Raw genomic sequence first — 16,245 nt, forward strand, 5'->3', positions numbered from 1 at the left:
TTATATTTGTGTGAGACATAAGTGGTAAATAGAAAAAACTTGTATCAAATGACAAATCTCTTGGGTTGTCCTCAGTGACTACAATCCATCCTCCTGCAGCTGGGAAAGATTAGCCAAAATTGAAATCAGCTATAGTAAGCTCAGCTCTCATGGAGGTGACTTTAAAATTATCTGCTCAGAGGATGTATTAAAATTATAATTTCTGACTTAAGTTTTAGTTATAGACTAAGGCAAATTTACTCTCATTGTCTGAGTGCAACAGGGGCATCTGGACCCCAAGCCACTTTTTAGAAAGAAGGTCTCTTAGTGGTGACTATAATTTCTCCTTCATGTTCCCTGTCCAACAAAGCCTTTAGCAGCAAATATATAATGCTAATTTCTATATACTCTATGCTCCTTCTATTTACAAAGTAGTTTTACATTTTATATATTCCATTGTACAACTTTACACAGTACCGTTATCATTTCAATTCAAGGTTCAGCAATTCAATACATGTTTAGGTAACTGCCTTTCCATGTCCTGTTATATTTAGCTTAAAAAAAAAAATAGTACAAAACGAGCACAGTGGTGCAATGTCCAGGCACTTTCAATGTTGCTCAGCAAAATTAGCAAGCACCCTGTTTGAAAGCATGGCAACTCTTGGGGAAAAAAAATTGAATCTTTGCTTGTCGTGGATTTTTTTAACAGTTCCAAGTATTCCTGAGAAAGCTCGGTAAAATATGACTGATATGTTTATATTTCAGCAGTGGGTCTGAGTGAACAGTAACTTCCATCACCAGATGTTCCGCTGATGGCACAGAAGACATGTAGGGAGTCATGCATCCATGGCGAATGCATGGTATCTTCCTGGTAGATCTAGACAAAACAAAAAATCACAAATTCAGTAAAAGTTTCTGTGCATTATTATAATCAAGCCATTTAAAAAGGTATGCAAAAGAGATATCCAACCTTGTCTTCAAAGCTGTTTCGCAAAGGCAGCGTAACAAAGAAATGAGAAAGAGAGTAGTTTAGCAATTTCTGTAGCATTCATATACATTGTTCTTGTATTACCGGGTCATTTTTAGTTACAACTATCCAGTATAAGAAAGAAACAATTTTCTGAATAGCATTTTTTATTGTATCTTAGCAGTAACAGAATTCTAATAGTTTTTTTTGTAAGCACGGGGAGTACCTGCACCTAAATACACCAAATGCTCACAACATCCGTGCCATGTGAGGAGTTTTTGTACTTTATAGCCTGAAGGATGGTCTTACAGCACAGGATCTAACTGCACTGGTAGAGCTGCTCTAGAGCTGACTCTATATTTGTTTTTCATCCCGTTCACTAGTCAACAAGTTAGTTAGCCTGAATTTACATTAGTGAAACTGAGATCATTGGCCATGATAAACAGCTTCTGGACATCAGTTTTCTGCCACTCTCCGAGGCTTCCTGTACCTGCTCAGCTGCAGTTTATCAACTGTTTGTGTTTACATTTCCCTCACTTAAAAGACCTGTAGATGGGTCACAGGCTGACGCATCCACCAGCCACCTCAAATCAAGTGCACTGCCTGTGTTGTTTTGGGGCACTGACAATAAGTAGAAAAGCATATGCTATTTGCAATGAGAAGCCTAAATTAATGTAATATACTTTTTACGTTTAACTGAGTCATTTTGCGGAAGAGGAAAACCTGATCCATTAAGTTTTATTTGTTAGATAATTAGGTCATGTGATGGCAATACAAAGCTCGAGTCAGCAGTTACCTACATAACATTGCACAACCATAAAGAACAGTGCTCGTAAACATGATCTTTTAATTTGCCTTTTGATCTAATACAAGAAGAAAGTGAAAAGTATATCCTTCCCAGTGAGCCCTTCACTTTGACATTTCAGTTGCTGTAATATTTTGCCCATTATCCAAAGACAACACAACTGTGGATTTGTAAATCTACCAAGACAAAAGGGAGTGTGCTTTAACAATGCTTCTTTGTTCTAAGATAATCTTAACAATTGTACTGCGACGGTGCAGAACTGAGCGATTTGGTTTTGATTTGACTATTGCAGAATTCTGAAACCACAAAAGTTCCAGCAGCTGCATGCAAATTAAATATCTTGGAAAGGTTTATTCGTAAACAGCTTAGAGTAAGCAGGTGGCAACTCCTATGAACAAACACCTCTGAGAAAAATTCAGCAGTGGTGTATACATGGTCAGTAATGTAGAGGAAAAAAACGAGTGTGCTGACTGTGCAAAATTAGTAGTTTGCACACGAAGAAAATGATGATCATGAGCAGAATAGGGAAAGCTATTAAAAGCAAGAGAGATGCAGCAGTTGCTTATTCTCAAACAGATCCTCCCTTATACTCCTACAACAAAATGCAGCCCCATCGTGAGACTGTTTCCCTGAAATGATAATGTACTCTTCCATAACAAGACTGTTTGATTCCCATAAACATTATTTTATTGTAAATAAACTTAACTTCCAAATAGCAGTCTGGTGCAGTTGTATTGTCTTATCACTTGCGCATTTTGCATTAGTTTGAACAACTGCTCAACTGTTGCCTGCATATTTTTAGGGACTTAAAAGTTGCATTTTAATTAATAGCCACACATGGACGGTATGGGCGATTCTGAAAGCATTCTTCTACATTTCAAGTACTGTGAATCACAATGCAGCCTGTATCATTCATTTTATGTGCTTGATACTATAAATCTACAATGAGCTTTCTTTGGCTATAATTAAAGAGCAGAGGTACGGAGATTACTTCAGAAAGCCAGTTTTCATCTAATTTCATAGCATGACACTAGGTAGAAGTGCAACTGTTCTTGGAATCTCTCACCTCTCTGATGCTACTATTTAAATGTATTTTCCTAGAAAGATCCAAGAAAACATTAAAACATAGGTCAGATAAATTAGCACAAATATTTTAACAGTGCATATAAATAGCGTGTTGGCATTAGGACAACATTAAAAGAAAACATCCTTTAATGAAAAATTATTGAAAAAAAGGAACTTAAGCTGGATATAGCTGAGGAAATGGAAATTTTGCCAGAGAATTTCTACTTGTGATTTATCACAGGATTCTTACAATGTAGAAAAACATGAGGCAGAACATGGCACAGGATTTCTGATGACCACGGCAGCCGGGAAATTAATGGTATGTGTCAGCAAGGACTCCACCCTGAAGCACACTATATACCAACACTAGGCTGAGACTTTTAATCAACAGAAACCAGTTTTAGGAATCCACCGAGTGTATTTTTACTTTTTGTGTTCAGTTACTCATCTTTTATAATTAGCTAAGTAACATGAAAAGGGAACAAGTTTTTAATTAGTTTTCAGTCAGTTTTCAGCATTAGCTAGTTTTCAAGCACAGAGAACCACCTCTGTGGGCTCTTGATATGTGATACGTGCCTGTTCGTGGATGATGTCAGAAAGCTCTTTCACCATATCCCGAAAGTTTGATTTCAGCCCCTCATGGTACTCCACTTGATCCTCCTTAATGAGTCGCTCGTTGAGGTCCAGAGCAATTCCACAGGCTTGTATAAACTTCCTGGGGAGGAAAGGAATGAACTTCGGGCATTACAATAGCCTATTCTTCTACCAAACAACCAGATAGGCAAATCTAATTTTTTTCTCCCCTTTTCTCCAACGTTGAGCTAAGTCACATTCTAGAAGCATCCCCTGATCAGGGAATGGGGAGGGCTGCAACACAGATATTGGGCTTTCTGCAGGAGCTCCTTCTAGCCTGGATCCTCTGTAGATGGGACACGCGCACCCGCAGTGCAACACAGTGGTCTTGCACCTTCACCCCAACCTGTAGGACCACATGCAGCTCACAGATCCCAGATAAGCCCCACCAGCTGCACATGGAGTCACAAAACAGAGGGAGGCCACAGTCAGGCACAGAGGAGAAATCAATCGTACAGGGCTTGACACATCTGGATGTATGATGTAGCACATCTGCTAGACAGGTCAAGCTGCTAACAGCAGACACATCCTTCAGAAAGAAATTTAGATCATGGGGATCTGTAATATTGTTTTCTTGGTTACTGTTACTCATTTTCTTTGCTTCATTTCACATGCATATTTCTCCTCTTTTTTATAGACTACAAAAAAATAAAAGCACGAGTGGGATTTTCCAGGATTTTGCATGAAATAGATTGTGTGTGTCCTTCTGGCTGCACTGCAAGGTTGGAAGGTAAAACTGCTTCTCTCTGTTCTGTGTCCATATGTGGTAGGTTTGCAGGGATTGTTCCCTTATTAGTTCAGTGGTTTGCTAGGCTATTCAATACATTGAAGGAAAATAGGATTGGCTCAAATGCTGCCTTCTCCATACAGTGACTGATGGGTGAAATGGGAGTCACCAGCACCCAGTAATGAACGCAGCAGCTGGTGGGCAACTGTTTGCTCCTGAGAGGTCCAGAAAATAGTGTGGCAAAGACTCATCATCCTGAGGTGAAGCAGGAGCTGCCTGGTTATACCGTGGGGAACACTTTCAAGTAGGAGGTAAAACCTACCCTAAGGGACAGGAGTTAGAAAAACGCCCGTGCAAGTCACACAGTTTCAAAAATTAGCAGCAGAAACAAGAACGATGGTCCTCCATAAGCTGGGAAGGGATTTGCTTTAAATATTTCAAGTTCATCATTATCTAGTAAAAAGTCCCTTTGGAAGGATTGGGAAACAAATGAACTGGGAAACAATATGAAAGATTCACGAATACAAGACTGTCAGACTCTGGTTTTCAAATATACTTTCTTCACATGATAATCTCAAATACCCACACAAACCGTTCAAGATGGTGTTCAGGCAAACTGCCCCATCGAGATCAGGCCCTGAGCTTGGAAACTCTTAATGTAGTCTTTTTTCATATGTTTGAGGACCCACAACCTGTAAGACCTGGATCTTTGTAAGATACATCATCTAAGCATTCAATATCTGCTGATTACAGAGACAGACAAAAATATAAGCAAAGCAAGTACCATCTTCCAGCCAGCTGGCTAGTTTTTTACTTTAGAAATCCTACCTGAACATTTCTTTTAACTCATTCACCTTCTTAGTAGGATATTTGCTGGACTGGCTGTCACTTAGGAAAGCTCTGGCATAGGCCAAGGGACCAGCATTAACCTAGAACCAAAGACGTAAGAGATCATTTACGCTAGAACGCTAGAACTTCTGTTGAGCTGCTAAAGGAAGTTGTGAAGGGAATAACAATTTTTGAAAACCACACCCCAACATTAGCATATTATTTGAATGCCATCAACTCTGCATTACAAATGTCACCGGAGGCACTTGAAGTTTCAAAAGTTGAGTATTAGTTTTCTATCTAGGTGTTTTTAAGACCAAAGATAAATGGAGATAAAAAGAGAGATGCAATCTGTTTCCTCATACTTTCCTCTTATTTCCATTTGAAAAAGCAGTAGGGTCTGAGTCTTAAGGTCATTTATCCAGCATGAGAAGCCAGACTCACAAAAGGCTATTTGTGCCTGATATGTACAGTAAAATGTTGAAGAGTTAAGTATATTTTAGCATTCACCCATAGCCAACTTATGTGCAATTACACTTGGACTTGACACTGTAAAAAAAACCAGGACAAAATGCTCATTACCATGAGCCACCCTCGTGTATTGCTGTGTGTGGCAGGGCGAGCTGTGCTGGCAGGTCGATGGCTGCAGCGCTGCAAACGAGGTAGTTAATGATTTCTGCAAAGTAAACGCGTGGCATCGTGGAAAGATGACTCACTTTGAGATGTGTATATAAAAGTAATTTTGAACAGACATCAAGCCTTACCTGCACAGACACACAGCCTTGCAATTTGAGTTGCAGCTGGATCATGTCAACATCACCAGCAGAGCAGAGTTTCTGCAGCTCCGCTGTCTTGTCTTTTATTTCGTCAGTAGCAACATCAATTGGTTTTAAATTAACCTGATGTTCATAATTGACTGGAATTCTCTTCTTTACGTATGGAAAGGAGTTCAAAGCTACCAGAAACAGCAAAAGAAATTTACAGATTGAAAGTCATGCAGCAAATGGGAACGCTCTTCATAGAACATACACAGGCAGATCCTCACCCTCAGGGTTTTACTTGGTGTGTGAAATCCCAAACAAGGCCATAATTTACCAGCATGATTTACTAATTTGTAAAAATGTGCACAAAGAAATATAAGGTAAATTCCCCCTCCCAACCAGAATATTGTATCACAATTCTGATTAAGTAGCTAGGAGAACTTCTGACTCTTTGGGGATATTTTTATGAGCTAAAATAGTCTAAAAATGGTTGCTGATACAACTGCCTCATGTTCAGGTGTTTGTACTTACTAGTTAGAATGGTTCTTTTTTTACACTGTTCTTCCACACTGCCATGCTTTTTTCCAGATAAAGTGTAAGGAGTTTCAATACAAATCTGTTGATGTTATGATTTCTTTCAAACTCAGTCTTTCTTTCAGAGATTTCTTTGTCTTCGAAATAGGGCTTCACGTAAGTCACTTGAATATGGGCATACTTAGGATCCAGGTCTTTAACGTTGACCTGTGAAATATGACGGTTACTCACTAGAAGAGCAAACGTTAATAATTTAACTTATAATTGGTTAATTTATCTACTGGGATCTGACTTAAACTGATTCCCTGATGATGCAGCCCTATTGCATGCAGGTGAATGACACACAAAACACTCCCTTTGACCTCAGCTGTGGTGTCTAGACCAGGCGCTAGCTGACACACAAGACGATGAGGTGTGGCACAAGAAATACTTTATCTGGGTCAAACAAGCTGCACCTAGAACAGGTAGCCATATTACCTTAACCATCAATGATGCACGTGCCTGAGCTACTTAGTCTAGAATCATAGAATGGTTTGGGTTGGAAGGGACCTCAAAGATGATTTAGTTCCAACCCCCCTGCCATGGGCAGGGACATCTTTCACTACATCAGGTTGCCCAAAGCCTCATCCAACATGGCCTTGAACACTTCCAGGGATGGGGCAGCCACAACTCCTCTGGGCAACCTGTTCCAGTGCCTCACCACCCTCAGAGGGAAGAATTTCTTCCTTATGTTTAATCTAAATCTATCCCCTTTCAGTTTAAAGCCATTGCCCCTTGTCCTATCACTACACACCCTTGTAAAAAGCTCCTCTCCAGCTTCCTGTAGCCCTTTAGGTACTGGAAGGCTGCTAGAAGGTCTCCCTGGAGCCTTCTTCTCCAGGCTGAACAACCCCAACTCTCTCATCTGTATTCACAGTCCTTCTTATATGACCATATTGTTTCCAGGCCACGAGCTAGCGTTCATGTAGTACTGCGCTGTGGGCCGCAAATCTGCAGGCTTGCCCAAAGCAAGCTTTGGGATCACCAGTATAGTTTTAGTAATCTAGACATATCCACAGTTACAACCTACAGGTGTGAACAGCCCTTAAAGGGAACATAAATGGGTATTCAATAGGAAAAGGAAGGAGCTATGGCTGCAAGGGCACAAAAGATTTTTTTGAGACTTTCAATGTCAAAGCAACAAAAAACCTCGCTTCCAACCATATGCTCTGCTGTGCTGGTTCCTCATGCCTCCCAACAACAGGGCTCAGTCAGATGTGGACTGCAATTTCCCATTCATAATTCCTAATTAATTTCCTTCCGCCTGGGAGCCAGATCAGCATCAAAACTTGACGAGCTGTGCAGCACAACCACACAGGAGCATGAGGATGCTAGTGGCAACTGGAAGCAAAGTGCGTGTAAGAGGGCAGAAGACAGGGCTCTCTCCTCCATCCCTACTGGCAGAAGGAAGGGATGCTCTGTCATCTCCCATCTTCAGCTCCACAGAGTAAAGCTCATCCTTCTCTGCTCCACTTGTAAAGTGCTTAGAAGCAATGCGGTTCCAGGCCCTGAGCAGTATTAGAATACAATTGATATTTTTGTCACACTCCTCAGTGCACTCTCCAGTATGTGGCCCTGATGTTCACTGCTAAAAAATTTTGTTAGCTTGTTCATGGAGTTTAACTCTACCTTGTTAGAATCCTGGATAATTTTCACAGTTTCCATCCCAAATTTTCTCCATAAAGTTTAAGAAGTCTGAAGGAGATCTCCGAGAGGCCTGTCAGCTTGGGTTCCTTATAGATGTATTCCTTCCCATCTTCTTCTTCAAAGAATGTCTAGCATTCACAAACAAGTAATGAAGAATAGCTGGGTTTTTTCACTTGGAAAACTATTTTAGATTTGCTACTTTGAAAGCAACTTTCTATTAACATTTCAGAAACTCAAGAAGGTTTAGAAGGCTACAGCTTGCATAAAGTCTGAGTGAACTTGGCCTGTCTAGTAGGTTCCTTCAAAAATTGTGTAAGAAATCAAAAATTTCTCAACCAACACAATCATGTCACTGCTGAGCACAAAGGCTTGAGTATGACCAGTGAGAAATTTGAATAATGTGGAAGAGGGTTTTGGACAGCGGTCGACTTTCAGGAAGACTGGAAAGAGGCAAGCAGGAGAAAAAACAAAACCAAGACACAGAGAAGGAGTATAGTGTATACATATATTTGTAAGAAGACAATGCATATTGAAGAATCCCTGACAGCAGAACCACAAGAAAAATTAAAGAGAAGGATTTTGTGTAGGCTGAAAGAGACTTCAACCAATAAATCACGAAATGTGTCTCCTCTGCTTTGATTCTCTTGTGTTCAGGGAAGTGGAACTCGGTGTATTGCTGTAGAGATGAATTGCATTAAAGGCCATGCCTGCATCACCAGTCCTCCCCTACTGGAAACAGCATGAAAGCTTCATGCTTTGGCAAGCTGTTCCAGTCAGAAGTTGTGACAGTGTCGCTGGCATATAAAGACAAGAAAGCTTTCAAGTGCAAAACTGGGAAACAGCATGAAAGCTTCATGCTTTGGCAAGCTGTTCCAGTCAGAAGTTGTGACAGTGTCGCTGGCATATAAGACAGAAAGCTTTCAAGTGCAATGGATCGACTGGTTGTCAGGATGACATGTCACATTGCGTAATTTTAGGGACTGATCCAGTTATTTCTACAGCTTTTAGAAAACTAAGCTAGCAGTTGTTTCCTTTTATCTATCGCTAACGGTATTTACTTTCTACATATCCAAAGTTGAAGATAAGATGAGGGCAAAAATAAAACGTATGTTTGTGGCAGCCAAAGTCAATGCTCAGAGATGTTCTGTGTGTAATGGCTGTGGTCTTCAAAGGTAGAAACCCAAGATGGTTTCAGGGGTATTCATCATCTCCTCTGAAAGAAGGAACCAGGCAAGGCAGGGCTAATATAATTTACATAGCATTTTCTAAAGAGGCGTCCTGCATCTCCCCTGTGGTTATGGGTCCACAAGCAGAAGCAAATAGTTCAGAGACACAAGGGAGATGAGGGTAGCACACTTCATTAGATTAAATGCTGTAGTTGGAAAAAAAAATTAAAACCACAACTGCTTTCAGGCTCAGAAGACACACACCATCAGATATGATAAGATCAGGCTCCTTCTTGGGACTCTGAGCCCCAGAGTCCATTTTTCCAGCTACCAAAAAATCTATCTATCTCTACAAGTATGTAATCAACACTGATACATATTTGCTTCCAGCTTCTCTGATAAGCTTTTACTCTATTAATATCTAGAAAGGAGCAGCAATTGTCTGTAGAAGAGAACATCTGTTACTACTACTGTTTATATACTGTGGTTATATACTTTTACCAGTTACATACGATACACACTAAATTATATTTGTGTAACTATAATAACTATAATTACAAAAAGAACCCCAGTGTTTTCTGAACCCACTAAGCCATTTCCTAACTGCTGAGTTATTTTCTCAAAATCCCACCAGCAGAATCATAATCTTTTATAATAAATCAAGTGCTCCTGGAGAGAGGAGGCACAAGCCTTCACCTCAAGGGTGCAACACCAAAATGCTCATGTAGGTGCGTCCGTGGCTGCACCAGAGGAGCGAGCAGGGTTTTCAGCATAAGGTCTGGCAGAGCAGCAGCTTTAGGGGCCAGGATGCCTGATGAGGGGTAGCTGTCGAGCTGGTGTATATACTTACTTGTCCATAAAAGGCCACTCTGAAAAAGGTTCCAAGAAGCCTCTTCCTTGTGTGCATCACTTCCAATATCTTAGCATATGCTCCATGCAGTGTTCTGTACAGTTGAGTAAGTTTCTGGAAATCAAACCTTGACATCATCAAAGCAGAATTTTGCAAGCAGGAAATTCTAGCTAACACTGGAAGCTACTGAGGTATCTGAACACAATCCTTTGGAGAACTCGAAATTTCTAAAGAGGTTGAACACCTGCAGTTTTCTTTGAAAAACCTCAGTCTTAAGCACATGCTCAGGTTCAGGTCTGAAGGGTACACAGACTGCAAGAACACCACTAGCCTCGGAGTGAAGGCTGAGCCTATGGTCTCAGCGTGTTCCCTGGCTGAGCCTTTAAGAGCATAGCAGCTTGCGCTATTTTATCCAGAAATTCTTTTTTCAATTAAAACCAGCTTCACGATGGAAAAATACATCAAAGTTTCCCCCAGTTTCAATTACATAGTTGGATGCTGTCCTGATGTGGAGGGGTCATGGGAGAGGGAGGGCAAGAGGAGCGCTACTCAGCAGTGGAGCAGCCTCCATGAAGCACAGGTCACAGCAAATGTTGGGAAGGAGCAAGGTGAAGGGCTTGTAATGGCTTGCTTCCTTCCTCTCCACTTTGCCACTGACTGACCTGCAGATCTAGTCCTTTCTTTGAACAATTCTCACTCTGTTTTTAACCCTTAAAATGCTCAAGTCTCAAAAACAATCTGGCTTTGATGAGCATATGGGATGCTGACAGCTTTATTTTAGGGGAAGGTGGGAATTATTGACTAAATATGAGTCTTCTCTGTCTTTAGCTTTAATAACTACCTTCCAGATCATTGCTTTCACTAATTTGTTTAATGACCAGCACAGTGTGTGCTTTACTGACACCAATTCATTAACTCATAACTTCAAAAATAAATAAGCCTCCTGTTTTTCTTTTGTGATCTAGGAAATTACCTGATAGATCCTAACTAGTTCAAAATGCCTACCTCAAATTCACGCCGCTTTTCATAAATAGGAATGATCAGTTTGGAAACTTCAGAAATTGTTTCATAACGTTCTGCTTTCCACAAGCCATCTACACATTGCTCCAGCAGCTCCACCAGGACTTCCTATGAGAGCAGCCAAACGGGGTTGTTAATAGTCAAAGTTAGAAGAGAAAACTATCTTAACAACAGATGCTTTAACAGGTCCCAGTATTTGTAGCCATAGTTAGATAAGTTTAAACCCTGTATGTTCCTGGATTTTCCAAAGGTATTCTAAATTTTGAAGGAAAAAACCAAGAGAAGTTATTTTTTAAAAGTTCATTCATTCTTATATCATTAGCACAATAGCCAGCAAGTATGTTTTGGTTATTTAGCTACCTCCCCAAGACTCTGTGAGGGTATGGAGATGACAGCACTGGAAGTCAGAGGTATATATCTAAGAAACACATCCAAGGAACATGTATGCAATAGCAGTGGGATGTGATGCCAAGGATCTCCAAGCCTAGTCTTTATGAATGGGCAATTGGGCAGCCTGGCTGCAGGGCCACCTCGCTCAGCCACAGAGCCCAACCAACGCAGTTGTACAGGGATGGTGCAGAAGCAATTGTGAGACTTTATGACTCACGGAGGATCTACCCACTTCCCCAGTGCCCTGCTATGGTTTCTGGATTGGTCTGCTAACGTGGTGTCCTGCAGCACAGCCCTAACTCAAGGGGAACCTAAGCTGACCTCTTGCTTGGCAGAGCTTGACTTGCATTCTGTCTCTCCTTGGAAATACCACACTGCGCTGTCCTGTGCTGGCAGAATCAGCATTTGCATAACTTGGCAGGCAAAGATTGTGGTGTAGCTTTTTCAGTCTCAGTGCTAGAAAAGCCTTTCAAAGGAACCAAGAACTTACACCAGTTTTACCTATCTGAATTGTCCTTCAATGCAGATTTCTCTTGGGAAATTGCCGCGCAACAGTCATCCTTACAGATGCCAGTTCACAACTATAATTTGTTAGAGCTCACGTGAACAAAGTCTAAAACTAAATCATCCTAATCAGCCATCAAATATCCCGTAGTCTGCACTACAGGACCTCACCTCACTGTAATGCACATCCATCATCCCACCATCTTCTTTCATTGCACCTTCTTCATCAATGTTGGGAGTGATTTTCCTGAAGGCAGTGCATCCACTGGCGAAGAGTTCTGCAGCAGACAAAAGCAAATGGATCAGTGGAATAGCATACCTCAAATGCGTCATGCTTCAATGGCCAGGGAAGCAGTCTAGCTGATAGCTACAAGTAGCAGAGGACTCGACTCTCATTTTTGCTACTGATTTGCTAGATGAGTCTAAGCACGTGAGAACCTCCCCAGACATTTGCCACGGGCGTCATTCCTAATACTACTGTCTAACTAACTACTAACTACACCAAGCAGAACAAATTTCCCAGTGTGCCATCTGGAAGTCAGCTTTGACCAACCTAACGGGCTGCAACCAAATGAAAATCAGGAGAAGGGCAAGGGTATATTTTTGCACAGAAGATGCAAGGTGAAAACTAATGCCAGATGCTGGAGAACTAGATAGTAGGTGAACAGGACTGTATGCTCCTAGCAGAAAGCACAGTTCTTTATGTACTCCAGAACTCTGAGTAGTTCAGCCTTTACTGAACCCTTCCAGCCTATGTATATGTAATGAGTGACGGTGGTAAGTCGATGTATTCACTTGATACTCCTTTGGATTTGTTCCTCTTCTTTTTCAGAAGTTCTCCTTTACTACTGGTTGTGGTGAGAAGCCTCCAGGGTACAAATAAAGAATTTCCAACTTAAAATACTCTCTCCTCTGTAGCCACGTGAAATGTGTATACGTATCAGAAAAAATAGTCCTTGTTTCTTCCACTTAGCCAACACGAAGTACAGAATTTGGAGGGACTCCAAGCCCCACGAACGAGACACCTGAGACCCTTCCAGCCAAGGCAGTGCATGTATCAGCTTTTATGCAGCCTTAACTTTCTGAAACGTGAAGTGTCCATTTCAAAAACTACTCTCTTACAGGGAAACAAGAAACAGGGTCAATATATCAACTGTGGAACAGATATTTAAAAGAAAACCTGCAAAGTGGTGTTACTTGAGAACACACAAGTCTGACCTTCCTTCCTGTTTTGCATTAAACCACAACGCTCTCTTTTTTTCTGATTGTTCTTTACATATTTGTCTAGTTAGGCTATAGTCTCATTTTTTGACTGAATTTTGACTGCTTTATTCTACAGATTTCTGTAGTGCCTGTAGCGATACTTCTGCTGAACACGTTGACAGCCATTTTTTACCACGGGCTTCCCCTCTAAGCACGTTTCCTAATGTAAAATACAACTGAACATTTAAACTGAGATATATGTGTCAGTTGTTATTTCACTTGGCAACATGACAACATGACTGTCTAAGCAGACCTGGCCAGCCTAGTAAATGCCTACGTGTGAACACTTGAATTCCTTTATTAAAAATACTTATCATAGAATAGTTTGGGTTGGAAGGGATCTTAAAGCTCATCTAGTTCCAACCTCCTTCTTCTAGCTTTATCCACTGCATTCATTTTTTTTTTCCTTTTAAGCTTGTTTCAAAAATAATCATTCACCAAATTGAGAGAAACTTGTCTTTGAAAAGATTCTGATCCCCCCTCAACCCCATCAGTGCATCGCCTTCCTTGTGCCTCCCAAACAGCACTCACTTACTTTTCCTGTGCAGAAACTCTGCAACAAGGGCTGCTACATGAACATAACACATGGCTGCCTGCAAAGTATAAAGGGAAAATTAAAATGTCATCTGCACATCTGTCTGTTGTGCACCATGTTTTGAATGACATGAATTACCTCGGAAAAGTCTCCGTTTTTCACATGTATCTTTGCCATGCTGTCCAGCCACGTCTTCCGGAGCTCTGGGGTACTTGCGTAAGACTTGGCTAAACTATATTGTAGATCTATCAGCATTTCTGGATCCTTTTCATGTTCTTTCATTTGAGCGGTAGCCATAAGCACTGTACGGATTCTCTTTGTCAAATCTTTGACTTCAGAAGGAAAAGCAGTTGCCTGACAGAAAACAAATCTAATTAGAAGCAAATACAGCAATACATGGTGTTCCAGGCTTTGCCAAAGAAACACCGCTGGTACCCTTTCAGCCAACACCACTTACTGCCAATGTGAAATCACCAAGAACACAGGAGATAAGAATAACCGTAGTTTTTACTTATTGAACTCACACTGCATACAGTGTACAGTATTTCATATGCAATTAGAGGCATTTCAACCTGGGGGTGCACAGGGCCAAAGTCTCCTGGCCATGTGCAGGATGCCAGGTTGGCTGTTCCCATGCTACAGGTACTTTGACATCCTGAGGGGCTGGTGTGAGAGTGAGACAGACGTGCTCTGTGCATGCGAGTGTCCCAGGATGGGACCATAAACCATGCCTGAAGTATTTTTCATGTCATTCAACATCCGGCTTCTTAGTCTCTGATGTGGTCACTCTTTAATTCCTAAAGCACCAAAGGCATTTGTAGAGCTTCCCACCATAAGAATGTAATAAATACAGAAAGAAACACAGGCTTCAGCATGATCCCCTGCTCAGAGCAGGGCCATCATCAAGTTAGAGCAAGGCTTGCCTGGCCAAGTTTCATAATCTCCAAGGATACAAATCCCACCTCCTTTCTGGACACTGTCCCAGGGCTGCCCCATGCTCTTGGGAAATAGTTTTTTCTCTAAGTAAAGTTGAAATTTCCCTTGCAGCAACTTATGTCCATTGCCTCTCGTCCTGCCACTCCATGCCTCTGAGAAGAGCCTGACCTCCTCGTCTCTACAACCTCCCTTTCAGTAGTGGAAAGCAGCAGTTAGGACCTCCTCAGTTTTCTCTCCTCCATGATGAGCCTGGCTCACGTTCCCACTCCTCGGGCTCCTGCTCCCTAGCTATCTCTGTGGCTGAGCATGGCATCCTTTCCAGTGTACTGAAATCTCTCTTGTACTCTTGCACTTATATAACACATAAACTGGATATAATGATGGTCTTGTGATGTAAAATATGATCAGCAAAGTATGGCTCAGTGAAACCCTTACACATACCTGAGTACAGAAGAGAATTGAGGTTTTTGCCAGATATATAGAATCATAGAATGGTTTGGGTAGGAAGGGACTTTAGAGATCATCTAGTTCCAACCCCCCTGCCACAGGCAGGGACACTCTCCACTACACTAGGTTACTGAAAGCCTCATCCAACGTGGCCTTGAACACTTCCAGGGATGGGGCAGCCACAACTCTTCTGGGCAACCTGTTCCAGTGTCTCACCGCCCTCAGAGGGAAGAATTTCTTTCTTAGATCTAATCTAAATCTCCCTTCTTTCAGTTTAAAGCCATTGCCCCTTGTCCTATCACTACACACTCTTGTAAAAAGTCCTAACTATATCTAAAATATCTTAACTACTTTGTAACTTTGTAATAGCACAATTCAACACCTAGCTGAGGTTCCCATTCCACCTTTATGCCATAGAATAATCAGAGAACTGTAAAAATGCTTCCCGTTTTTCTCTCTCCTCCCTTGGCAGCTACACTGTGTGCAATGGAGCAAGCTGCAGTGATGATGTATTGTTCAATGGGTTGGGTAGAACCTGTTAATTCTAGCACAAAGACAGACAATCATTTTCCAAAGAAATACAACCATTAAAAGTGTTTTCTTAATATTAGTTCCTGCTAATTATTACCTTCAGGCACCAGAAGTACCAGGCCCTCCCTTGTCATTCCTCTCAAAGCTGGAAGTTCTTGGAAAGCTCTTTGGACACCCCTGCAAGCAGCACACTTTGCAAAGCGTAACCTGAACTGCAGAGCTCCCTCCTCTTGGCAGGAGGCCTCACGGATGGAGCATGACCTGCCTGTGCAGCTGGCCCTAATTGCTGTTGGCATAATACTTATTTACTGAGCAAACACAGCCCTGTACAAGCTTACACATCATAGTTCCAACCATTAGCCTTACCCTTAAACATGATTTCCTTGAGTGTGTCCCCAGCCTTGCATTAATGGCTGATAGCACGTGATGTGATTGATGTGATTTAACGTCTCCAACTTACCTTCATCGGCCTGTCGCTGTTTGCGAAGTTGTTAATGATGAGCAAGGAGTCCTGGAACCTCGTCCCGCCGCTGAGTGCCACATCAGCTATTAACTGGCTCACTGCAATTATTATCTGTTGGGACAGGGTAGGGGCTTTATTTAAACGAGTGCTAATAG

General features: G+C 41.5%; 1 protein-coding gene across 1 annotated transcript in view; it reads right to left on the bottom strand.

Moving 5' to 3' along the window:
• Window positions 1–574: 574 nt before the first annotated feature.
• The window catches only part of DOCK11 (dedicator of cytokinesis 11), an 84,153-nt gene continuing 68,482 nt past the window's right edge, over window positions 575–16,245 (bottom strand). The window contains 14 exon segments of the mRNA XM_086619890.1: window positions 575–856; window positions 3,393–3,531; window positions 5,005–5,105; window positions 5,769–5,959; window positions 6,297–6,374; window positions 6,377–6,506; window positions 7,968–8,014; window positions 8,017–8,113; window positions 10,002–10,115; window positions 11,007–11,129; window positions 12,087–12,193; window positions 13,714–13,771; window positions 13,852–14,067; window positions 16,088–16,201. Coding sequence (XP_086476016.1) covers window positions 734–856; window positions 3,393–3,531; window positions 5,005–5,105; window positions 5,769–5,959; window positions 6,297–6,374; window positions 6,377–6,506; window positions 7,968–8,014; window positions 8,017–8,113; window positions 10,002–10,115; window positions 11,007–11,129; window positions 12,087–12,193; window positions 13,714–13,771; window positions 13,852–14,067; window positions 16,088–16,201 — 1,638 coding nt within the window. The 3' untranslated portion in view covers window positions 575–733.

This window comes from Tauraco erythrolophus, chromosome 13, assembly GCF_009769465.1.
Source record: "Tauraco erythrolophus isolate bTauEry1 chromosome 13, bTauEry1.pri, whole genome shotgun sequence".
Taxonomy (NCBI): Eukaryota; Metazoa; Chordata; class Aves; order Musophagiformes; family Musophagidae; genus Tauraco; species Tauraco erythrolophus.